Genomic DNA, 26,031 nt, shown 5'->3' on the forward strand with positions numbered 1-26,031 from the left:
TAGACGATCAACTGTCTCCCAGGTAGAAATTGAAGTTGACACTAATCTTGATATATTACACCTTAAGCAGGAACGAAGTTAGGTTATTTTGAAAAAGAAAATACACTAAATTGAAATAAATACATAAATATATTGACTGATTCGTTAGAAAATGGTTAGCATATACAATTCAAAACACTACTTAAAAATACAAACAGTCCCAAAAGCTAACATTTTATGTCAATCAAGGCTGAATAATATATTGACTTTAAGTACAAAGACTAGATTTCCTTAACAAACGTGATGTGTTGGGGGATTTCACAGATTTCATGTACACAGTAATTTACATCATCAGCCAATGTATCAAGTTGAGGTGAATGAAATGTAATTTTGTCAGTAGCTCTTAAACTATAAAATTTGAGTTTACATTTTTTTTCTTATTTGAAACTTTGATAGCCATCGCGAGTACGCATCTCCAAGCCATTACTTGAATGTGTCGAATCCTGAAAAAAAAGTTTTCGTTTCTAATAAAACTGGTATTGCTGTTGAAAACCCTCTATTTTTTATACAACGCGCGATCATGAATCTGAACCAAGAAAAAGAAGGCAAGGAGTAATAAAAATAACGTGCTCGGAAGTAAATATTAAACACAAACCAAGCGAAGGTTTTTCCTCCCTCCTCCCTCGAAAACTAATGAACCTTTGTTACATTAGATATTTGAAAATATTGGGAAAAATCACGAAAATTGCCAACATGAACCTACCGAGAGAGTTTTGCCTTTCGTTTCAATTGGCAGCAAGAGAGAAGCGATGACACAAGCAACCAGAAGTGCGGCGTAAACACCCACCACCAAATAAAACGAGTGATGAATTAAAACCTAGTGACGAAGTTTATAACCTTGATTGTCAACTTGAGATTGATGCAAAGAATTCATTTGCAACTTTCTTGATTTTATTCTTAGTTTTGTCAAAAAGCAATATTTATAACAAAACTCAGAATTAAAACAAAAAAAATAAACCGAAAGCAATGCTTCAGAATTAATACACAGCAAAATATGAAATAAAACCGCACCTGTGCAACAAAGGGGGTTGCCATTGCACCCACCCTGGCAAACATACTACAAGCACCCAAACCAACAGCACGTACGTTCGTTGGTAACACCTAAGAAAGAAAACAAGTAATTTAACTGCCGATAACTCGAACCTCTTTCGATTACTCGAATTTCCAGCAACTCAGTCCGACTATTTAAGCGGTCTCCTGGGCTAAAATACTTGTGATAACTTGATCTCCAAAGATAAAATGCAGAAAAATCCTGTGCAAGTTATTGTTTTTTAAAAAAATAAATTACTTAATTAATAGAGATGTAATCTTTCCTGCCCTAATAGACTTCGAAGACATAAGAGCTTATTTGTAATGATTGTACACAAGGTATTGTTTCTGTTTCACAGTCAACGTAAAAAAGAAGAAAAAGGAAATAAAGTCAAGTAAAAGAATTCAAATTCCATAAAACAAAGCATATTGGTGTCCTTTTGGAGTGCGTAGGGTTTAAAGTAGCGAATTTTGAAAAAATTTGTTTTTTTACATGGGGGTCTTTTTAACACCGGTCTTTAATGGCGGAAGGGCGATTTTTGAAATCGGCGCAATAAGGGCAAGCGTAAGTGGGCCCGGTGGTAAATTTGGACCGGCGTTATAAGGGTCGATAAGGTGGCATACTGTAATTAAACACTAGCCGAATATTTCAGGTTTTCAGCTAGTGTTTTACGACAGCGCATTTTATGCTGACCTTTGATGGGACACAAAAAAATACAAGAAAAAATGAAGCTCTTACTTCAGGTGTATATACATATGCAGCTTGAAAACTACCAGTAACAAAGCCGCGAACAGCAAATATGAAAATCACCGACATTGTTCTAAAGCAAAAATAAAAACAAATATAATTACTAGTACAATCATAATACAATCCTCGAAATTCGTTTGGTGTTGTTAAGTTTCGTACAGATTCATTAAAAATATTCAACAAATTCACAATTTTCGAAATAATTAAAGCTAGCCGCTAGTCTGTGAAAAATTCCACGTGAGATCTGCCGTGTCTATATCTCCCACATCGCTATTTCGCGCATCCTTGCCCTTTGTTAAGATAAGTAATGAAGTTTACTTGGAAGGGGATTAATTACTATGAATATTGATGCGATTATAATGGCGTTTTCGATTACAAAACCCCTGTTTTTAATTGGCTCACAGACAAACAAAAAGACAGCGAATATTATAATATAGTCGTTAACTCGTGGAAAAGTCAACGGGTTCGCCCGTCAGCACGTTATTTACTCTGCATGGTACCGAGAATGAAGTTTCGGCGCAGCCATTTTGAACAGAATAGGTCTATTATTATAGAGATTCAGGACCAAATTTGCATGAAACTTTCTTCTATTAAAGAAGATTAAGTTTTGGGGTTTGCACGTGACTGATTGCAAATATGACTTCTTGGGTCTGCACGTGACTGATTGCAAATATAACTGCTTACCGTCCCGTGCATATAGCTAGTAACATGAAAGAGATGGAAGCTAATCCAAACAACACAGCAAGCGTTTTCTTCCTGCCGATCCATTCGATTAAAATGATGGCGAGCAATAAACCTGGAAACAAACATAAAATTTTCTACCAATGTGCTACTGTATTTACTTTCTGAGAAAAATTTTATTGAACGTCCGCCTTATTTTGAAAATAGAGGGGGTGGCGCTCACTTAAAGAGAGAGAAGACGTTCAAAGGGAGGGGGCGGTTGGGGTGCTTATTTTGCTTATGTAAAAAAAATAGTATACCTGGAAACTCTGCGATACTGGTCAACATAAAATCGACGTAATCTTTATTTGATAATTCTTTGCACGTTGTTATTGTATTTGTGTCATCTAAAAATATGGATGGATGAATAAATGTACGAAATAAAAATGAAATAAATGAATAAAATAATTGGTGAATAAATGGAATGAATGAATAAATGAAACAATAATCTAAAATATGTGTGGGGATGGATGAATGAAAGAATGAATGAATAAAGGAATGAAAGAATGAATGAAAGAATGAATGAATAAAGGAATAAATAAAAGAATGAATAAAAGAATAAATAAAAGAATGAATAAAAGAATGAATAAAGAATAAATAAAAGAATGAATAAAAGAATGAATAAAAGAATAAATAAAAGAATGAATAAAAGAATAAATAAAAGAATGAATAAAAAAATAAATAAAAGAATGAATAAAAGAATGAATAAAAGAATGAATAAAAGAATGAAAAAAAGAATAAATAAAAGAATGAATAAAAGAATGAATGAAAGAATAAATAAAAGAATGAATAAAAGAATAAATAAAAGAATGAATAAAAAAATAAATAAAAGAATGAATAAAAGAATAAATAAAAGAATGAATAAAAAAATAAATAAAAGAATGAATAAAAGAATGAATAAAAGAATGAATAAAAGAATGAATAAAAGAATAAATAAAAGAATGAATAAAAGAATGAATAAAAGAATAAATAAAAGAATGAATAAAAGAATAAATAAAAGAATGAATAAAAGAATAAATAAAAGAATGAATAAAGAATGAATAAAGAATGAATAAAAGAATGAATAAAAGAATAAATAAAAGAATGAATAAAAGAATAAATAAAAGAATGAATAAAAGAATAAATAAAAGAATGAATAAAAAAATGAATAAAAGAATAAATAAAAGAATGAATAAAAGAATAAATAAAAGAATGAATAAAAGAATAAATAAAAGAATGAATAAAGAATGAATAAAAGAATGAATAAAAGAATGAATTAAAGAATAAATAAAAGAATGAATAAAAGAATAAATAAAAGAATGAATAAAAGAATAAATAAAAGAATGAATAAAAAAATGAATAAAAGAATAAATAAAAGAATGAATAAAAGAATGAATAAAAGAATAAATAAAAGAATGAATAAAAGAATAAATAAAAGAATGAATAAAAGAATAAATAAAAGAATGAATAAAGAACGAATAAAAGAATGAATAAAAGAATGAATTAAAGAATGAATAAAAGAATGAATAAAGGAATGAATAAAAGAATGAATAAAAGAATGAATAAAAGAATAAATAAAAGAATAAATAAAAGAATAAATAAAAGAATGAATAAAAGAATGAATTAAAGAATAAATAAAAGAATGAATAAAAGAATGAATAAAAGAATGAATAAAAGAATGAATAAAAGAATAAATAAAAGAATGGATAAAAGAATAAATAAAAGAATGAATAAAAGAATGAATAAAAGAATGAATAAAAGAATGAATAAAAGAATTAATAAAAGAATAAATAAAAGAATGAATAAAAGAATGAATAAAGAATGAATAAAAGAATGAATAAAAGAATGAATAAAAGAATAAATAAAAGAATGAATAAAAGAATAAATAAAAGAATGAATAAAAGAATGAATAAAAGAATGAATAAAAGAATGAATAAAAGAATAAATAAAAGAATGGATAAAAGAATAAATAAAAGAATGAATAAAAGAATGAATAAAAGAATAAATAAAAGAATGAATAAAAGAATGAATAAAAGAATAAATAAAAGAATGAATAAAAGAATAAATAAAAGAATGAATAAAAGAATAAATAAAAGAATGAATAAAGAATGAATAAAAGAATGAATAAAAGAATGAATTAAAGAATGAATAAAAGAATGAATAAAGGAATGAATAAAAGAATGAATAAAAGAATGAATAAAAGAATAAATAAAAGAATAAATAAAAGAATAAATAAAAGAATGAATAAAAGAATGAATTAAAGAATAAATAAAAGAATGAATAAAAGAATGAATAAAAGAATGAATAAAAGAATGAATAAAAGAATAAATAAAAGAATGGATAAAAGAATAAATAAAAGAATGAATAAAAGAATGAATAAAAGAATGAATAAAGGAATGAATAAAAGAATGAATAAAAGAATGAATAAAAGAATAAATAAAAGAATAAATAAAAGAATAAATAAAAGAATGAATAAAAGAATGAATAAAAGAATAAATAAAAGAATAAATAAAAGAATGAATAAAAGAATAAATAAAAGAATGAATAAAAGAATAAATAAAGGAATGAATAAAAGAATAAATAAAAAAATGAATAAAAAAATAAATAAAAGAATGAATAAAGAATAAATAAAAGAATGAATAAAAGAATGAATAAAGGAATGAATAAAAGAATGAATAAAAGAATGAATAAAAGAATAAATAAAAGAATAAATAAAAGAATAAATAAAAGAATGAATAAAAGAATGAATAAAAGAATAAATAAAAGAATGAATAAAAGAATGAATAAAAGAATGAATAAAAGAATGAATAAAAGAATGAATAAAAGAATGAATAAAAGAATAAATAAAAGAATGAATAAAAGAATGAATTAAAGAATAAATAAAAGAATGAATAAAAGAATGAATAAAAGAATGAATAAAAGAATGAATAAAAGAATAAATAAAAGAATGAATAAAAAAATAAATAAAAGAATGAATAAAAGAATAAATAAAAGAATGAATAAAAGAATAAATAAAAGAATGAATAAAAGAATGAATAAAAGAATGAATAAAAGAATGAATAAAAGAATGAATGAATAATAAACGAATAAACAAACACGACGAACTCACTTTTATTGGGATGACATCCGTTTAAACCGGTTTGAAATATTTCAGTAGTCAGTAACACAATACCATAATACGCAAACGCCGAAGTAAACCTGAGAAAATGAATTGAAGAACATCTGTAGGAAATTATATAACGTGATGTAGTCAAAGGTTGTTAAAAAACATGTTAAAAAATAATCAGACATTACATTGTAATTAAGCTGCTGATAAAAATTATTTTAATAACTTTAATGTGACTCTTCTCAGTCGACAGGAGCGATCTTACTCATTTCCTGAATGTAGCAAATTTGTTTGCGTCCGAATCCTGGTATATTACATTTAAAGTCACGTAGTTAGGCGGTGGTGCCGTAATTAGGAACATAAAGCGTGCCAAAGTGTCATTTTAAGAAAAATATTTAAGGTGTTCATTACCAGTTCCCTTGTACCTTACGAAGTAGAAAATTGATGATCGCGGAATTAACACGAATGACTAAAACTACTTATAAAAAAGAAATTGATAAACGTGATTCAGCTGAAGTACTTACTATAAACATTAAAATATATTTATCTTTATTCTGAGAAAGGGTTCATTAACAACCAGTTTCTCTTGCTTTCTTCAAGACGTTTACAATATCAGCTGCCCTGCAGCCTACCCTAATCACATTAAGTGAGTGAACCGTGTCAGGACGATACTAATTTTTTTTTCGTTAATCAAAGAAGAGCGAAATACGCGTATTTGAGCTTTGTATTATGACTGCTAGAAAAAAATATTTTTTTAAACTTTAATTACAGGTTTTAAATTAACTAGTAACTTTTTATATTTAAGGACCTGATACACTTGTATAATATTACTGAAATATACTTTATACTAGTATATAGTTGCAACTACTTGTCGCCCTTGTTTACCGTGATATGACAGTTGTTCTTTCAAATCTGATACATATGCACCCCTTATTTTCCAAAGCCATGATTAGCCCCAACACCAACCTTGACCCCAGGACTGGTTCTCTTTTTATAAACCCTGGGCTCGAGGTTGCACCAACACGCGAAGTGCACAATGAAAGGATACTCAGTGCGTTTTATCTGATCACGTGTGCACATTCTACCTCCGCATGCTAGGTTTAAATCTGGAAGTTACATCAACATTCGATTTTATTTCTAGTGGACTTTTTCAAGAGCAGCAAACAGTTTATAACTATTAGAATCCGGAAAGAATAGCAAAATATTTCAGTTAAATTTTTTAAAGAATTATTTTGCACAGTATTATATACAGTGATATACGGCTGAATTTCATGCTACATTCTACCTCACTATAAATAGGACTATATTTATACTGTTTTACGTGCACAATTGATACTTTCGTTTAAAATGCAGTCTGTGAAGCATTTAAAATAAAACTTTATAAATATTTATTTAAAAAAGGAATTAAAAAATCCCAATCAAAAAATAAGATTTTAGGACAAATAACACTTTTTTCAGACACACGCATAAAAAATGTAAAAGTATATATCATACAGCATAAAAATATAGAAAAAAATCCAACGATTACTTTAAAAATATAAAAGCTGCAGGTCTACTATAGACCTGCAGCTTTTATATTTTTAAATCAAATTTATAGCTTAAAAAATTTAAAGGCATAATCTATAAAATCTGCAAAAACAAAATCTATAGATATATGCATCAGTTCATGTTAATGGTGGCAAGTTTTGCTGCAAGTTTAAGCCAAAAACCTTGTGGTTTACTGGTTGTAACGTATCAGAAGGACTTTACCTTTAATCATTTACAAGTACGTCTTTTATATTTCCAGTTAGGATCTCCATTAAATTTGTCCTTCTTTTCAGTCACATGCGGGTAAAACAGACAAAAATCATTTGTCAACAACTATATAATGGGTCTATTCAAAAATGCGTACATACTATTAATAGTCAATCTTATACTCCATTGTATGCTTTGCTTTCGACTTACCCCTTTTCCGAGTTACAGATCACCCCTCCCCGAAAAATCAACTTAATGACTATTAATTATAACACGTTACTTGAAAAAAGGACAATTGGTAACTATGGCAGGTTTAAGGTGTTAAAGTTGAAATAACCACGCACTTTTTGCAGAAAAGATACCTAAAAAACCGCACTAATTTTTTAAAGCGTATATAGATTTGTAGGGCCTTTGAAGACCCCCTTCCCCTTGTACACTTTGATACGCTACATGGACGTTTGTCATGGTGGGTGGGTGGCTTCGTGAGAACGCCAGGAGCAACTGTAGGATTTGTGCAGAAAAATCTTGGTTATCATATCAAAGCTGCAAACACAAATACGCACTTCTAGCTACACACAAAGAATGAGAATTTCCAAGTGGACTCAGTGAGTAAGTGTGTAACTGTGTTGCAGTTTATATTTTATTAAATTTTTTTGTGTACATTTTCTGAAGTTTAGCCGAACGTCAATTGGACGTTTGGAAAAATGCGAGTGCTCTCTCTTTCCCAAATCCAAACTTACAGATTCTTTTTGCAGGACTTTACAGAACTTTACATAAAGAAAAAAAAATTAAAATGCTGCAGCTACTTACATTACATAGACATATAGCTAGCTACCTCCAGGGTGTAGGCTTTTTAAGCAGTGTGCAAATGATGAGTCCAGCATGGAAATTGATCTAGCTAGCTATCAACATTATCAACAAAGTGTTTTTCACAGCTATGTAATGCAAGAATGTATAAAGTTGTCATCATTAAAAGATTCTTCCAGATTACTGTCATCTTGGCATCAGTGTCAGTTACAATACTCACTCAAACCTTTCTATGTTTGCCGCCATGACAGTTTGATGTCACAAACCTGGCTTTTAAGTACAGCTTCACAATTAATTTTTCTTAACTTTTCTTAGGTTCTATTCCTTTATTTTAAAGTTTGTGCTACTTCGAAGCTGTACTACGTAAGTAGTTTGTTTACACGAAATCAAGTAGCACAGCACGAAACGCAAGATTTCGCTCAGCAAAAAAACTTTTTATTCACGCCTGGCGGACTAAGAGCCGCCCCTTATGGGGCTGCAAATATTAATATAATTTCTTAAAATCTCTTACAATATAGCTATATGTTTAATTTCAACACCTGGCATGTGCGTCATAACCTCATAATTTGCTGCATGGCTATAATCTATATTATAATACCCGTATACGGCTGTCTGTCTGTCTGTCACGCAAAATGGTAGCTTAGCTGCGCAAGTAGCGAGACGCACGTGATGTGGTATTAAAAGGACGGGCGAACCCGTGGATTTTTCCACGGGCTAACGACTAGAATTTGAATAAAATCAAGCAAGTTTGATTTTAATAATATTGTTGGTGATCTGGTTTCGAATGCCTTTGGTTCGTGTGACAATAGATCTATTATCTGCTAGCGTTGTTGTGGCAACGATGTTATGAAATTAAATGAAATTAGAACGATATTATAATATTTTGGAATAAGGTATTGCAAGTTATTAAAATGTGCTTTGTATATATACAGTTGACTCTCGATAACTCGAACTTTCACGCGAGACCTTAAAAAAAGTTCAACCTAGTTATCGAGAGTCAACTGTGTCGATATTTTGAATGAACTTACCAAATGATCCAAAGTAACGCAGTTGTCTTTCTCCATTCTTTTGTAAACAAATCGAAAATCCTTCCACGCTTAGTCTGAAAAGAACATAAGACAAAATCTAAACACTTTTCCGACATAGTCTAGAACGAAGCGAAATCACCCACTCTTCCCCACGTCAGCTCAGTCGATAAAGGAAAGCGCTCGATTTGTGTCCAAAAGGTAGTCTGTTCGATCTTCACATAAGGCTGTTGTCCAGATGGGAAAAAATTTAAGATTTCTATGGATCATTTGTGGTCCCTCCTGAAAAATTTAATAGGGTACATAGCACGAAATAAGTGAGGCTAACCACGTCAAATATAAATCACCACCACTACTACAATGCTGATAAGAAGCTTGGGTATGCAAATCAACTTCAACCATCAACATTGTTTAAAAAAATAAAAATAACATACATTAATTTCGCCGGTCACCAATACGCCTTTTGGCATGGGCACTTTATTACTCTTCGAAATTCTCTCCAGCAGGTCCAAAACCTTTCTATTTTTGCCAGTAGTCATCAAGAATCGAGGTGATTCAGGAAGCCACTAGAACATAAACAAAATTTATTATTTTTTGGAAATGCATAAAGAGGCCTTGTTTTGATGTGAAATTACAGCGTCTAAGTTTTCGATACTTGGATATAAATTTTTAAAAATGTTAAAGAATGTTGTGCAATTGCGCACTAATAAGATAATCGGTAATCGTGTTCTTCCGGGCACACAATGAAAAGCTGAAAACTGGTATATGATTTCAAAGAAACGCTGCAACCTATCCAGTTTAGCGCAGCTTAGAATTCAATCACTAGAGTACACCTTTAATTTCGTGAAAAACAGTTTCCCTTTGATTATAGTATACTGCGCAAAAAATAAAAGTTAGAAAGAAGAAAAAACTTTGATAATGGTATACTGCGCAGAAAGCTTAATATAAAAGTTAGCAAGAGCAAAAAATCTGTCATAACAAGTAGCAGTTCAAGAAAAAAAAATACAGTTAAACCATACGCAGACCAAATTTTTTATTTCCCCAATTTTGAGATTGTTTTAATAATTTATTTTAACATTTGCTGCAACTTATGAAACCAAAATCATTTCCCTCATATAAAGTGAAAATACAAAGAAACATCTTACAATCCCAGTCACCATAAACAACAGCATTGGTAGAGTGATGAGGATGAGATACCATCTCCAGTTCAAACTCGACATAGCACTAATGGCTATAGCAGCAGCGAAAACTGACCCAATGGCCCAAAAGAACTAAAAGAATGAAATGATGCAATTATTGTGGCTGTGAGTTGCGTATCTGGATGTGGACGGATTTTTATTCTGAAATTGGACTTCTTTTTAACGGTGCACATTGAAACTGTCTAGTTTCTTCACAGGCAGGACGGTCAATAAAAATTCTTTATCAACAATATTATACGCAATCCGAACCAACATCCAAGCCACGTTACATAATTACCACACAGTTTGGCACTTAGTTTGACTTGAAAACATCTGTGACTTGAAAACATCTGTGTTTGAGTAATCGCTAAAACCCCCTTCAGCATAAAGCAGAAATCTTCAAAACTTCAGAAAGCAACAAATAAAACAAAATTTCATACCTCTAGGAAGACAATAGACCGTCCCCTTGATGATGAAGGTAGTAACTCAGTTACTATGGTAACACTAAATAAATTAAATACAGACATGTCAAACATGTTTTTTTATTAACGTGTAATTTAGTGTAATAAAACCTTTCCCAATAGCTTGATAGCAGAACAATTCGCTGGAAATATCCAAAAAAATTCACACCAGACCTGAATCTTATTAGACAATATTAGGATCTAAAAGGTGATTTTAACATTTACAAACCTATTTCAAAGATGGCAAAGTAATCTCATTCTTTTGTCAACACAAAAGGTAAAAATTAAAATGATGAACCTAATTTTAGCCATATAATAGTTTGTTACATAAAAGATATTTTTGAAGTAATAATACAAATAAACAAAAAAAAACACATACGCTTGGGGTACACCGCCAATCCCAAATCCAACGAGCAGTCGAAGTAGAAGAATCCAAACATATGAAGGTGCTTGTGAACTGAGAATGCCAAAAAATAAAACCAATGATACACTCAAATATAGAGCCTAAAAAGCGTATTATCGTTTATAAGCAATAAACTAAGGTCAGGTCAGTGAAAAACATCCTACTCTGCTATCACTGTAATTCTGCTTACTATTCACGTGGGTATTTGCTTATTCCAGTCACTATCATGTTTTCCCTTATCCCAACAACTTAAAAATTCAGGACTTGAAACTCAATTTAACGCATTTCACCATATATACTTGTAGCGTGACATAGTGTTTATTTTACGTATGTTCTTTGGCTGTCATATATCCTTACACAAAAAAAAACTTTTAAAAAAAAGGTTTATGTAAACAAATTTTACCAAAAATACACTTGAAATTGGGTATTATAAACACAAAAGATATATCATTGGTATACCTACCTTTTTTCGCCCAAACTTGTCACTGGCAAATCCCCATGAATAAGAACCAATACCTTGACCCAAAAAGACCATCTGCAGGAAAAAATTTTTAGTAATGACTAGATCATTTTTACTATGACATGACATAAAACACGGCGTTTTTATATAGAATATCTGGACCATAATATGAAGGAGGGGTGGGTTATATAACAAAGCAACCAAAACAGACATACTGTTGTAATTAAAGCCTCTTTGAAAGTTGTCAAATTCCATTCGCACATCAAAACAGGAGATAAGATGGATAGTACCATCATCTCCATTGCATCTGCCATCTATGAAAAACAAAAAATGGTAACAATACTAGTTTTGCACCTTGTATTTTCATATAGGGGAACAAGAAAACTTAAAATCATAATTGCTAGCTCAATAAGCTGAATATGTTCTGGCTTCTGCTGAATAAAAGGTAAGGTCTTGGTTCAAACCCAGACCCTTTCAACTTATTTGCATACTTGTTATGGTACAGAAGGCTCATGATAGAAGTAGCACCACAAAAATTTATCACCCTGGTCGAGAGAACTTCCTTCAAGTTTGAATGACAATAGGATTTTCCAACCAAATATGCAACTTTTTACAACTTAATGCATTTCATAGGCTAACACTCATACCGCACAAAACGCAGCAAGAATCTTCCTTTGTTAGGTTTATACATTATGCATATGCACATACGCATTTTTAAAGCATAAAAGTTTATTACCCATGATAAGCCAGCTATCAGGATAACTTTGATTTGAAAAGAACCGAATCCAAAGTGTTCTATAGCATCGTCAAGTGTGTAACTTTCTTCACCTAAATAAAATGAAGCAGAAATCATTAATACAAAATATTTTATGGTAACTAACAAACAGAGTTCTATGCAATTTTTCTTGTTTTGGCAGAATTAATTACTCAGCAAAAGCTCTTACACATGCTTACAAAGTCTAAGAAAAAACTTTTACCAAGCACAACAAGGTTAAACTATGGAATTTGCTCCTTAAAACAATTCTTTTTTTTAAACACTTTTTAAAGCAAAGATCATCTCCAACACAACGAAAAACAGAAAATTATCCTTATCCTAAATAAACTCGCAATTTTTATCACATATATACAGTTATGTTTAATAAAGCACAATAATCTGTTTGTTAATGCATGTCTGTCAATGTTGTGGTTCACCACAATTTTTCTCTATTTAATTGATTGATTGATGAAATGAATTGTAGTTTGTCATGAAATTTCAAACAAACTTTTAAGAAAAATTAAGCCCAAATGTTTCAATATAATTAATAAAATTCCTCTTGTAATTATATACCTACTGTATATATACCTACTATCTACTGTAAGTGGAAGTAAGAAAAATTGTTTGCGAAATAATGTTAAGTGGTAAGTGAGTTTAGGTGTGCAAAAAGAAACAAGAGCAAAGACAGAAACTATCACGCATTCACGTACAAGAACAAAAAATTATAAATTTTCAAAAACTACAAAAAAGAACATAGGAATTAAAGCTTTTTAAATATAACTATATAAATATATAGATAAAGCCCCATTTCTGTAACAAAAAAATCTGAATATTGAATTTAATTATAAAAAAAAAAGTTGTTAACATAAAGTTGTCTAAACAAAAAATTATAAGCAAGAAGTGTAAATGTTGGTGTACATCAGGGTTCTGTACTTAGTCCTTTGTTGTTTGTTCTAGTCTTAGAAGCGCTGTCGATGGAGTTCAGAACAGATTGTCCATAGGAGTTATTGTATGCAGATGATTTGGTTCTCATAGCAGAGTCGATGGAAGAATTAGTTGAAAAGTTTGAGAAGTGGAAGAAAGGACTAGAAGAGAAAGGGCTAAAGGTAAACACAGCAAAGTCTAAAGTCATGATTAGTAGCATTGCAGCCAAGTGTGACCTTGTAGTTGGAAAGTGGCCTTGTGGAGTTTGCAGGAAAGGGGTTGGTAGTAACTCAATTTTTTGTCAGACTTGCAAGCATTGGATACATAAGAAGTGCAGTAGTATTAGTGGAAGGTTAAGAGCTGACATTCAGTTTGTATGCAAGCGTTGCAAAGGTGAGATTATAGAGAATGAAGTATTTCCAGCTGTAATGATGTACAACAGTGGCTCCTTAGAGATAGTTGAGAACTTCTGTTACTTAGGTGATATGTTGGGCAGTGAAGGGGGTGTTGGAAGAAGTGTTACTTGCAGGATAGGTTCTGCTTGGAGAAAGTTCAGAGAGTTACTTCCTTTGATGACTAGCAGAGTCCTGTCAATTGAGGTAAAAGGTAGGTTGTATGAGGCCTGTGTAAGAAGTGTTACGTTGTACGGTAGTGAGACATGGGCAGTGAAGCAGGAAGATCTTGGCCGTTTAGAAAGGAATGATATGAGAATGGTTATAGGTGGATGTGTAATGCCAGTCTGAGAGACAGAAAGAGTTCAGATGAGCTAAGAAGCAGGCTAAGTCTCCGTAGAATTAAAGATGTTATCCAGATAAGAAGATTGAATTGGCTGGGGCACTTGAAAAGAATGGAGGAGGATAATCAGGTAAGGAAGTGTAGAGACTTGATAGTTCCTGGGGCAAAGCCCAGAGGCAGACCGAGAAAGAATTGGCAGGAGGTTATAAGGACAGACTTGATACAGAGGAAGTTGAGTTTAGATCTAACATAGATCAGATTGAAAGAGGGTCATTAATATACCCCGTCCAACCCATGCTAGCATGGAAAACCGACGTTAAGCCGAGAATGATGATGATGAGAATTGATACCTTAAAGGAATTAAGGGTTTTTCCAAATTAAACAATTTTTTGTCAATTTTGCGAAAAATTAGTTCTTGCAAAAACTTGCCATTATTGCTATTATAAACTCTTGAAAATTAACTCGAAATTTGGATTTCTTTCCTGTTTGAAACACACTTTTCTACTGATTTACATAGAACTATATAAGATATCGCCATAATACAAGTGTGCTGATACAAGGAGAATTGGTTTAGGTAAAAAAACAGCCTAATAATTTTTACTTTATTTAAAAACAAAAGATAATATAAATTTATTGTAAAGTAAGACTGAGAAGTGTGAAAAAAAAGTAATTGCAAAGGAAGTTTGCTAAACAAGAAATTTTTTACTTAGTTCGATGTATATTTAAATTAGTAACGCTGAAAGAAAACATAATTGACAAAGGAAGTATTTTAAACAAGGAATAACTAACGTCTTTGAATAAGTTAATTTTTTTTATTTATTAATATCTTAGGTCTGTAATACTTAAAAATTAGATACAGTAAATTAGACATCAATAAGATCAAAGGAATTGACGTCAATTGCATTTTAAAAATGAGCTAAACCATAGCAGTGCACTTGAAACTTAAGGCTAAATAACTTGAAATCGGATGGAAAAACCTGTCAGGTCACTGAACACCCTAATCGTTCACTGAAAAAAACACATATATAATCTTTATTAATTTGACCAGTGTTTTAAGCTCTGCACAGTAAGACAAATTTCTAAAGAAATATTTTTTCTCTATGAAAGAGTCATTCTTTAAAAATTCAAATTGTTTATCTTTTCTATTGTTCTTCTGTAAGATTTTTTCACAGGTCTAATAACTAGTATAATATTTAAATAGGTAAAAAAAAAATATTGAGAATAGGTTGTTAATAAAACTAAAAGCAAAAATACACATAAGAAAAATATTAATGGATTTGCTTGGACTTGCAGGGTAACAGAGTCTCTTGACTCTGATATCGGCTCAGCACCAATATAAATTAACTACTCAGTAACCTGTGGAAAAGTCTACTGGGTCGCCTGCCCTTTTTATGTTTTCGTAGCACTTATTGTTTTTTTGCAGACAGGCAGGCACAGAATACGGCTATTATTAAAGAGATTATTGTGAGTTTTTTTCTGAAAACTTATCCTATTTTTATTTTTGTTATAATTTTTTTGATGTTTAATTTGCATAATATTTTCACACATCTTTTTAAAAAAACTATATCTTTATTCCCATTAACATCACATTAAATTTGAGTTAACGTTAAAAATCATATACATAAAACGAGAATACACATCTTTTTTAACTAATCCACACATAAACAAAATTTAACAAACAAACTTTTTTCTTTTCTTAACCAATTAACACATTTTACATTCATCCCAGTGAAAAACATGCACTACTTGTAAAATTACAAACAAATCCTACAGGAGATGATGGCATGCCGTGAATGCACATCAACACACCCTTGCCCACACAAATATTTTGTTTTTATGATACACAAATATTTTGTTTTTATGACACACAAATATTTTGTCAAGACACCAACTTAACAAAATTTATTGTGACATAAATGCTCACACAATAATTCAGAGTGCAATCTAGCATTGTCAGTAGCAGTTGAACAGCTTTTTCTAATTTATCTGAAATTTCCCAATTTATAAGAGAAGCTAACTATATTTACTCCACAATTTAGGACTTATAACCCATTTCATACAAGTTGTGAAACAATAAAATTTCATTAATATCCCTCAAAATATGTTAATGGAATTTCCATTTTGGATTTAACAGCCCTATTTTAGATTTCTGGATTACATCCTTTTATTTCATTAAACTGTATAATCAAGTAACTTCTTCCGAAATTCCCCAAATATATACAGCATAAAACATTCAGCTAAATGTGGATTCAGCTAAATGTGGGACCAAACTAGTATCAAGTGATTTATTCAAGCATGGTCAATCAATCACTACATGAAAAATCCGTCTGATAGAGAAACACATTTTCTCAACATTTATTTCTTAAAAAAGTGGTATAAATGAAAACCTTATCAACTGCACATGTGAATTTAAAATATACGTTTAAAAAAAAATCTGCATTACAATTATATTATATACATTAAGGACAGTCAAAGTTTTAAACAAAATCCTTATATAAAAATCAAAATATTTAACAGGCTAAAAGAAGTCTCACCTTCTGATTTTGTTTTTTCTGCATGATACATTTTACTTTATTTATGTTCCCATATATATCTTTATTGTTCTTAAAATTTGAAATAATATAAAATGTAAAAAAACATCAAGGAAGGTCAATAATACACAAACCCTTGTTGTGTTTGCAAACAGATATAAACACAGATTAAAATATAACTGAAAAATGTTTTCTTTATAACTTCTTGACAACAGTACAATAACGCTAGAAACATACATATGAGTTAGATTCAACAAGCTGCAGCACATAATTAAAGACCAACTATTAAGGAAAATATAATCACCATAGCATTTTTAGAAATTAAAATGAAGCAACAATATAACCACAGGTATGCTAACAATTAGGTGTTGCATTTTATAAGTTTGTCTACTAAAACATGTAATTTGAGAAGTTTGTTTACTAAAACATGTAAGTAGAAAAAGATGTTAAAAACATTTCATGAAATTTAACTACAGCCCAAATCATCACCATTCCCAATAAAAAAAGTTTAAACCATAGAATTTGTTTTGTTTTTAAATATATTAACCGTAGAAAGTCGAAAATAAACTAATTGTATCATAACATTACCATTAATTGTTTAGATCTTTTGAGCATTCATCAATTGAGCAATTCCACAATTATATACAATCTAATTCTTGTGTCTAGCTCTCTCCTGCATATATAATTAAAATCTTTAGGTATAAACTTAAATGCTATAAATACATGATTGATGAATCCAACACGCTTGGAATTATAAATTTGCACAATTGAAAATTGTGAAAAAAATTCTGTTTGTCGGTGAAAATAATGTGGTATTGATTCTTGAAATGTTACTAAATTTTTAATGCATTGAACATGAAAAAAATATCAGAGGACAGCGAAAAACGTAATCAAAATTACGTAAACCAACCAACCAACCAAAATTAAAACTTTGAGGTGAAAGACATTTATATCATCATCATCATCATTCTCGGCTAAACGTCCGTTTTCCATGCTAGCATGGGTTGGACGGGGTATATTAATGACCCTCTTCCAATCTGATCTAGACTGTGTTAGATCTAAACTCAACTTCCTCTGTATCAAGTCTGTCCTTATAACCTCCTGCCAATTCTTTCTCGGTCTGTCTCTGGGCTTTGCCCCAGGAACTATCAAGTCTCTACACTTCCTTACCTGATTATCCTCCTCCATTCTTTTTAAGTGCCCCAGCCAATTCAATCTTCTTATCTGGATAACATCTTTAATTCTACGGAGACTTAGCCTGCTTCTTAGCTCATCTGAACTCTTTCTGTCTCTCAGACTGGCGTTACACATCCACCTAACCATTCTCATATCATTCCTTTCTAAACGGTCAAGATCTTCCTGCTTCACTGCCCATGTCTCACTACTGTACAACATAACACTTCTTACACAGGCCTCATACAACCTACCTTTTACCTCAATTGACAGGACTCTGCTAGTCAAGAAAGGAAGTAACTCTCTGAACTTTTTCCAAGCAGAACCTATCCTGCAAGTAACACTTCTTCCAACACCCCCTTCACTGCCCAACATATCACCTAAGTAACAGAAGTTCTCAACTATCTCTAACGAGCCACTGTTGTACATCATTAAAGCTGGAAATACTTCATTCTCTATAATCTCACCTTTGCACCACTTGCATACAAACTGAATGTCAGCTCTTAACCTTCCACTAATATTACTGCACTTCTTATGTACCTAATGCTTGCAAGTCTGACAAAAAATTGAGTTACTACCACCCCTTTCCTGCAAACTCCACAAGGCCACTTTCCAACTACAAGGTCACACTTGGCTGCAATGCTACTAATCATGACTTAAAACTTTGCTGTGTTTACCTTTAGCCCTTTCTCTTCTAGTCCTTTCTTTCCACTTCTCAAACTTTTCAACTAATTCTTCCATCGACTCTGCTATGAGAACCAAATCATCTGCATACAATAACTCCCATGGACAACCTGTTCTGAACTCCATCGACAGCGCTTCTAAGACTAGAACAAACTACAAAGGACTAAGTACAGAACCCTGATGTACACCAACATTTACACTAAATTCATCACTAAGTGAATCGTTAATCTGACACAACTTCTAGCATTGCTGTACATAGACTGTACCATCGTAACTAGCTATCATCCACACCTAATTTTCTCATAACCCACCAAATAACTTTACGTGGCACTCTATCAAAAGCTTTCTCTAAATCTACAAAGGCAAAATAGAGATTCTTTCTCTTTCCTAAATACTTTTCCTGAAGCTGTCTGAGCAAAAATATTGCATTTGTAGTGCCTATTACACTCGACTGCCACTCACTCGGAATAGCACCATCCTTTATAATCTGGTTAGCAAGACTTGTAATAAGTTCAACTCCAATATATCCAGATGCTTTTACCATCTCTGCAACAATACCTGATAATCCTGCAGCTTTGCCAATCTTCAATTTCCTAATATCCTCCACTACCCATTCTGTCTTGATCTGCATAGCTGGCCCTTCTACAACATCATCATCAGACAAATTATCCTCATCCCAATCAAACTCAGTGTTAAGCAACCTCTGATAATAATTCTTCCAAGCTACCCTTTTCTCCTCCTCTGTGCTAGCCAAAACACCTTCATCATTACGTACTTCTTTTAAATAAGAAATTAAAAAAAGAAACATTGTGTATATCCATAACATCCAAACAATAACATATGCATTTAAAACTTAAAAATTATATTTCCAAAAATCTCTTAACAAATATGAACCAAATAATGAGGAGTTTCCAGAAAATGTGTATTACAGTCAAAGAGTAAGATTTGATGTTTCTCCAACCCATGCTAGCATGGAAAACAGACGTTAAGCCGAGAATGATGATGATGAATGATGAATGATGGTATAGCAGATGGTAAAAAAATCCATTTTTTGTTGTTTTTAGCTAATTTAAATTTCCTGTTTTTAACATTCTCATGCATGTAAGTCGGACCTTTCAGTTGAGTGCATTTAAACAATGCCTAGTTATTAATTTAAGGGAGATTACAAAATTATTTCTAAATTTCCAAAAAAATCTTTCGGACTATTTTTGTTTTGATTTTACAGCACTTTTAGAACGTTTTCTCCTCTTTTAAATTTTTTAAAATAAAACATTTTTATAAGGAATCGTCTCCGAGATCGTTTCAAAAAAAACTGTTTCAAATAGTATATTTCAGTATATCTATTTTAGATCGTTTCAAAATCGTTCAAGGTGTTTCTTTTACATTCTTTTAACATATAAGGAATAAAAGAAATTATTAATCTTATAAAGGTCTCTCAATAAGGGATCGTCTCCGAGATCGTTTCAAAAAAAATCGTTTCAAATAGTTTCATTTTTTAATTAGCATAGCATGTGATACGAATTTGAAACAATTTTAAAGTAATGTTTAATTTTTTGAAATTGTTTCAGATCGTATGGAAATCGTTTCACTATTTTGTAAATCGTTTCATTAAAAAATAAAATCGTTTTATAATCGTTTCATAATCGTTTCAAGATTGTTTTATTATATTCTTGAAATCGTTTCACATAACCATAATTCGTTTCAAAATCGTATCATTATGATCGTTTCAGTATATTTATTTTAGATCGTTTCAAAATCGTTTCAAGGTGTTTGTTTTACATTCTTTTAACATAAAAGAAATTATTAATCTAATAAAGGTCTCTCCATAAAACCTACGCGCTGTCACATAGGTAAATTTCTACATCGTAAAAAATTGCGTATATAAAAACATTATTTATAAAGATTTGCTTTCGGAAATTGTTTCAGCATATTTATTTGAGATCGTTTCAGGATGTTTGATTTAAATTTTTTTTTACATAAGAAGAATAAAAGCAATAATTATTAATAGAACTCATCACGTTAGGGCATCATTAGGTTGTATATCGCAGAAGTCGCCGGTGACATGCTTCGAAAATGCTTGTCACCGGCACAGTTTAACATGAAGCAAAACTGTACAGGAGACTCAATTGTTAGAGTCTTCGCAGAACATCTCTTCTCACAAAACCAAGGGCAGGGCTGACTTATTGCCTGCTGTGTCGTGTGGGAGAAAGAACTTCTGGACTTCTTTTTAATACGATATACAATTTTTTCGATTATTATTACGAATCGAATGGTACCACAGTATTTCAGTAGCCTGAGTGATTTTAGTTAGTGATAATGGCTTAACTTACTAAAAATAGATTTTTTTTCTCTGTAAATACCAGCTGTTCATTGACGTCATACCGATTGTGAGTAAAATTGTACCTGTTTCAAAACATGAAATTGTTTAATATGATTTAAGAATGCTGAACGTCGAGAGCGTGTTTACGTTTTTCGGGGGCACTTGCAAACTTTTTTAACTATCGCTAATATAACGACGTGGGAGAAAAGAAAGAGAATAAATTTTTGCTGAAATATCATAACAAACACTATTTACACACTTTTTATAAAAACATATACAAAAATAACGGTATGTTAATGATTTTATTAGTTCATTACGTTGTTTTCTTTTTCTTCCAACATTTTTTTGACAACAACCCTTATTAACAAGTTCGTTCATATTTGTAATGGTTTCAAAATCGTCTTTAAAATTTTTTCTAGCCAGTGAAAGTATTGTTTTTAGTCGATTTGGAGAGAGGGCTGTTTTGACAATCGTATCAAATCGTTTTAGAATTTTTTCTAATCGTTTCAAAATAGTTTCAAAATCGTTTCACAATCGTTTCACAATCGTTTCATTTTTAACAAAATCGTTTCGCAAATAAAATATGAAACATTTAATTCGTTTCATGATACGATTATGAAACGATGTAAAAAAATTATTGAAACGATTTCCATCGTATGGAAATCGTTTCAATTCGTATCAAAACTGAAACGATCTTGGAGACGATCCCTAAAACCTACGCGCTGTCACATAGGTTTTTCTATCAGTGCTTTTCGTTCTTAAGCTTTTAAAATGCAATCTTTAATAAAGCTTTTTTATCGCCGCATTTCGTTTCTTAAATTTTTAAAATGTGATCTAAAAAAGCATTTCTATCGCCGTTTTTCGTTCTTAAACTTTTAAAATGCGATCTCAATAAGCTTTTCTATCCCCGTTATTTTTAAATGCGATCTAAAAAAACATTTCTATTACCACATTTCGTTCTTAATTATTTAAAATGCGATCTAACGAAGCTTCTCTATCGCCGTTCTTCATTCTTAAATTTTTAAAATGCAATCTAAAAAAGCATTTCTATCGCCGCATTTTGTTCTTAAATTTTTAAAATGCGATCTAACGAAGCTTTTCTATCACCGTTCTTTGTTCTTAATTTTTTTTCATCGCAATATTTTTCATTTTAAAGGAAATTGTTACTTTTAAGAAAAACTGTTTATTTTTAGTTTTGAAAAACTGTTTTACGATATTTACGATAACAGATGTTGTTGATGATGTGATGTTGTGTTGAATAAAAGAAAGAGAAACAATAATTTTACATTTATATATAAGTTTAATTGGTTTTTAATTAGTTCAACATCGTTACAAAATTCGTTTCAATAACTTCAAAGACTTTTACATCGTATCACAAATAATATTTGGACAATCATATCAAATCGTTTCAATTCTTATAAAAACTGAAACGATCTTGGAGACGATCCCTTAAGCAATAAGGATTACAGGCTTCAGTGCTATTGTTGTATTATACTAAAGATGTTCAGTCCTCAAAGCTGCCGGGTACACAGGCACTGTTATAAATTAAAAGTGAGAGGATTTACCTATTATTTTAACAAAAAAAAACATAAGAAATTAAAGTATATACTATTATATAACTTTTAAATCTTTAATTTTTCAGGAAATTCATAACTCTTCTTCTTCCTTACTTGGAAATAAATCAAAAATGTTAATTTCTTTTACGTGCCTTAAAGACAAATGGTCTTTGGTTTGACACAAAGCGCACACATAAGTACTTTGCAAGCATTTGTAAGTTGGCTATAAAAGTTCAGCACGTCAAACAGTCTTACCTTCTTTTACTGACTCACATTTTTATTTATATACTCAGCTATATTTTTATATTAGGAAGCTAGAATTGTGCCAGGACTGCAGGAGGACATTTATATAGGGCTTAAAATTAAATTTCTGAAAGCATAGGAATAAAGAAAAAGAAAGAAAATATAGCTAGTGTCTTGGCTATATCTAAGCTAGTATAATGTGTCCTTCTTGCTTCCAAACGCACTTTTAAGAATCATACCCAAAACAAAATATTTACCCGGGGATTGTAGCTCAGTTGCTGCATTAATATTGTCAGGACATGCGATTCTTTCTTGTTTCGGTTTTTCATCTTCCATTTTAAATACTTTTTTTCTTAGCAGTCATTTTTTGACATTCAAAACAGATTGGTTGCGACGTAAACATAATTTTTTAAAAAAAATATTTACCACAAATTACAAATGGGTTCCTGTTGCACTCCTACATTATAAAAGTTAAATTATTCAAGTACAAGTGCAAAAAGCACTATGGTGGAGGCTTGAAATCTGTGTATGCACCGCCCCCTAATTAGCGCCTACTGCGCCAATACCTACGCCACATACATACGCTTTTTCCTTTGCATCTACATCTTCTCTCGCCTTCCCATTTTCTTTCCTATATATTTTTTTATATTTTTGACAAGTGTTTACACCACACAAGTAGAAATATCGGGATGGATTTGATCGTATTTTGCACGATTGAGGGCGTAAAAAAACTTTTTTTAAAACACATACTATTCTTTCCTTTCTTACGTCAGCTACAGTGTAGCAGTCAATGAATTTATAAAATAACGTGAATGCTGTAATAAACGACCAGCCTCCAGAAAAAGCCTGCCTCCAGTAAAAGACCACTTCTGAACTTGAAATATTGAAAAAAATAGTATATACGCCCAATCTCCAATAAACACCCGTCTCTAAATAAAGTTTATCATGACTATGGTCAAAAAAGGCGCTTATTATGAATTTCATCAAGCAATTACAGAAAAATAATGACACGGATTAATCTTTAAGTTTTAAACTTTCAGATGATTAAAATTATAAAAATATGGACACTGACTTTAATTTGTTAGGCGAAGAGACGACAGCAGGTGAAGAACAATTAGACAAGTTACTCTTTTGTGTTTAATTGTAGAGGGGGGGAGGTCAAATTGCACTTTTTCGAATTTTTCACCCCTAAAATCATTTTATAATGACCCCCTCCATTTTATCGAATTTTGAGAATGAGACCCACCTCCTCATTTTATTATCACCCCCCATAATAAGTTTGTCGGATATCACAAAGCAGCATCTTTTCTTATAATCAAAACACAACTCTCTTTTGGAACAAATCTCAAGAACAAATACTATTTACAGGTTAAAAATAACAAATATCAACAAAATGTCAGCACAGTTTATTCCTTAAACATGTCAAAAGCATTGTTATCTTTATTTTTAGTTGTTTCACTAGTGTTAGTTTATTTAAAGTTAGTCGTTTTATCCCCCCCCCCCACTTTAAGAAATTTTCCCTGGAGTACCCACCCCCCCCCTGCTTATTCGACCCCCCCCCCCTACAATTAAGCACAAAAGAGTACATCATTATTGATGTAAACTGCAAACAATTTTTGAAAGTTTATTTGTCATGAATTTACGACAAAATTAATTCAAAAATGGAATTTTGCCTTGTTGATAAGTTGATAGCGGCGATAATATTCATTGTTAGTAGTTTGCCACTCTGTAATAACAGCTCAGGGGACACAAGACCCTGGGAATGGCTGAAAAATAAGAAAAGAAAGAGAGACTTATTATTAATATAAAATTCAACATATTTGATAATTTGAAGTTTGGTCATTTTTTGTCCCTTAAATTAACACCTTGGATGTTAAGACTTTAATAATAGTGCAAACTAATTAAATAAATTTTACTTATTCAGTTGAATGTTATTGAAAAAACCATGCTCGTGTCCAGGGTTTGTTGTTTACAGTCAAAGCCGCTATCGCTTATACCGCGGCCTCGATGTCACAAGGGAAAAAACCCTGAGAAGTAGGTTGTCAAAAAACATACGATGTTCTAAAAATTAATGTTAATTACCATAATAGCTGCCATTCAAAGTACTTTTTTTGCTCGGCTTTTCTAAGTCACCTTGATGAGGGTTCATTCCCAGGGATTTTGGCCTTTTTGAGATATGAGAGCAGACGGCGAAACAGAAGTTAACACAAATCCTAGTTAGGCGTATGTCTACCACAAACCTTTAAACTGATTTTCATACTTCTTTTCAGTATTGGAGTAACTTGTTATATTGGTAGGAGAGTTAAAAGAGGACTAATTTTTGTTACAATTCTAAATCTTTGCGAGAGTCGTTGAGATTTGCTATCTTTTATGTATCCGTCCCTACTGGAACTTGATGACCACCTGCCGTGTTTACTTACCATTCTGTCAGTGACGCCGTTATTTGCAGCAGCACTAGCTCCAGCTGAGCGTAAAGAATGTAACCCAAAATTTTCCGGTACTTTTTGAATAGTATTCAAATGTTCGTGAAATGTTTTGCTGGCACTTTCGTAGGATGAAGAAAGGTGCCCTAACACATTGTGGCCTGTCTTTGTTTTCGCTAAACGACAAATTAAAAAATTGTTAGAACATCCTTCCATGACCAAGTTGTTAAAGTAAATACATACGAAAAATGGGTCGGCAGGACAATGGTTGACTTCTGTATATTTAGATCTCCAATCTACCCGCTTTTGCTAAGCTCTTTTGTATTTAATAATAGTTTCCTTCGCGTAAGCCGCTTTTAGATAGATAGATAGATGTGCATATTTTACATGGCTAGCCTCACAAATATCGAGGGATATACCCTGTCTATTATTTCCAGGAGGGGCCATGGCTTAGATGGAGAGTCCTAGAGTATTTAATGCTCATTTTGAGCGACGCAGACCCAATTAGGGCCCGCGCTCTACTAGACAACTCCCGGCAACATCCAACGGCCCACACAGTGTGCCATCTTCCCAATTTCCCTCACATGGCTTGGGTTAACCCGGGGCTATGGTAACATTCACTCGCCCATGTTGAATCGCCGTCAAGAGGAATCGAACCCCGGTCTCCCGCACAGAGTACGAGAGCTATAACCACTAATCTACGGCGCCATAAAAGTTGTGGTAAATTTGCTGCTTTCGACTTAAGTGCAGTGTTTTGTATCGCGTCTAGTTTTTCTTAAATACCAATATTGATGTGATCTGTTAAGAATAAAAGAATGTAAATAAGCCTCCTATATATGATTTTTTTAGTGGTTCTGGCTATTTTAATGCACACGTTCGTCCGGCGATTTAAGACATACGCCCGTCCGGCGGTCCCAGTTCGGCAGTTAAGTAATATACACAAGTCTGCTAAGGCATTTTTCACCCATGTGGCAGTTGTCCTTGTGTCAAATTCGTCAC

The 26,031-nt window shown here is 31.6% G+C and overlaps 1 protein-coding gene across 3 annotated transcripts; it reads right to left on the reverse strand.

Annotated features, from left to right (window-relative positions):
• Positions 1-110: 110 nt before the first annotated feature.
• On the reverse strand, positions 111-23,005 carry LOC130623381 (synaptic vesicle 2-related protein-like). Of its 3 annotated transcripts, none has more exons than XM_057438856.1 (16): positions 22,867-23,005; positions 12,426-12,517; positions 11,905-12,003; positions 11,693-11,764; positions 11,206-11,330; positions 10,806-10,869; positions 10,333-10,458; positions 9,622-9,753; positions 9,191-9,264; positions 5,625-5,713; positions 2,797-2,883; positions 2,501-2,612; positions 1,808-1,889; positions 1,051-1,140; positions 743-856; positions 111-482 (listed from the first exon to the last, which is right to left on the reverse strand). In XM_057438856.1, the coding sequence occupies exons 1-16, from the start codon at positions 22,943-22,945 to the stop codon at positions 417-419; spliced, it is 1,503 nt and encodes a 500-aa protein (XP_057294839.1). In that variant the 5' UTR covers positions 22,946-23,005; the 3' UTR covers positions 111-416. The 3 variants fall into 3 exon arrangements, with proteins under 3 accessions (XP_057294839.1, XP_057294840.1, XP_057294841.1); XM_057438857.1 differs by lacking the exon at positions 22,867-23,005 and adding an exon at positions 16,637-16,763; XM_057438858.1 differs by lacking the exon at positions 11,693-11,764.
• Between the last annotated feature and the right edge of the window lie 3,026 nt (positions 23,006-26,031).

The sequence above is a fragment of the Hydractinia symbiolongicarpus genome, chromosome 13 (assembly GCF_029227915.1).
Source record: "Hydractinia symbiolongicarpus strain clone_291-10 chromosome 13, HSymV2.1, whole genome shotgun sequence".
NCBI classification, from domain to species: Eukaryota; Metazoa; Cnidaria; class Hydrozoa; order Anthoathecata; family Hydractiniidae; genus Hydractinia; species Hydractinia symbiolongicarpus.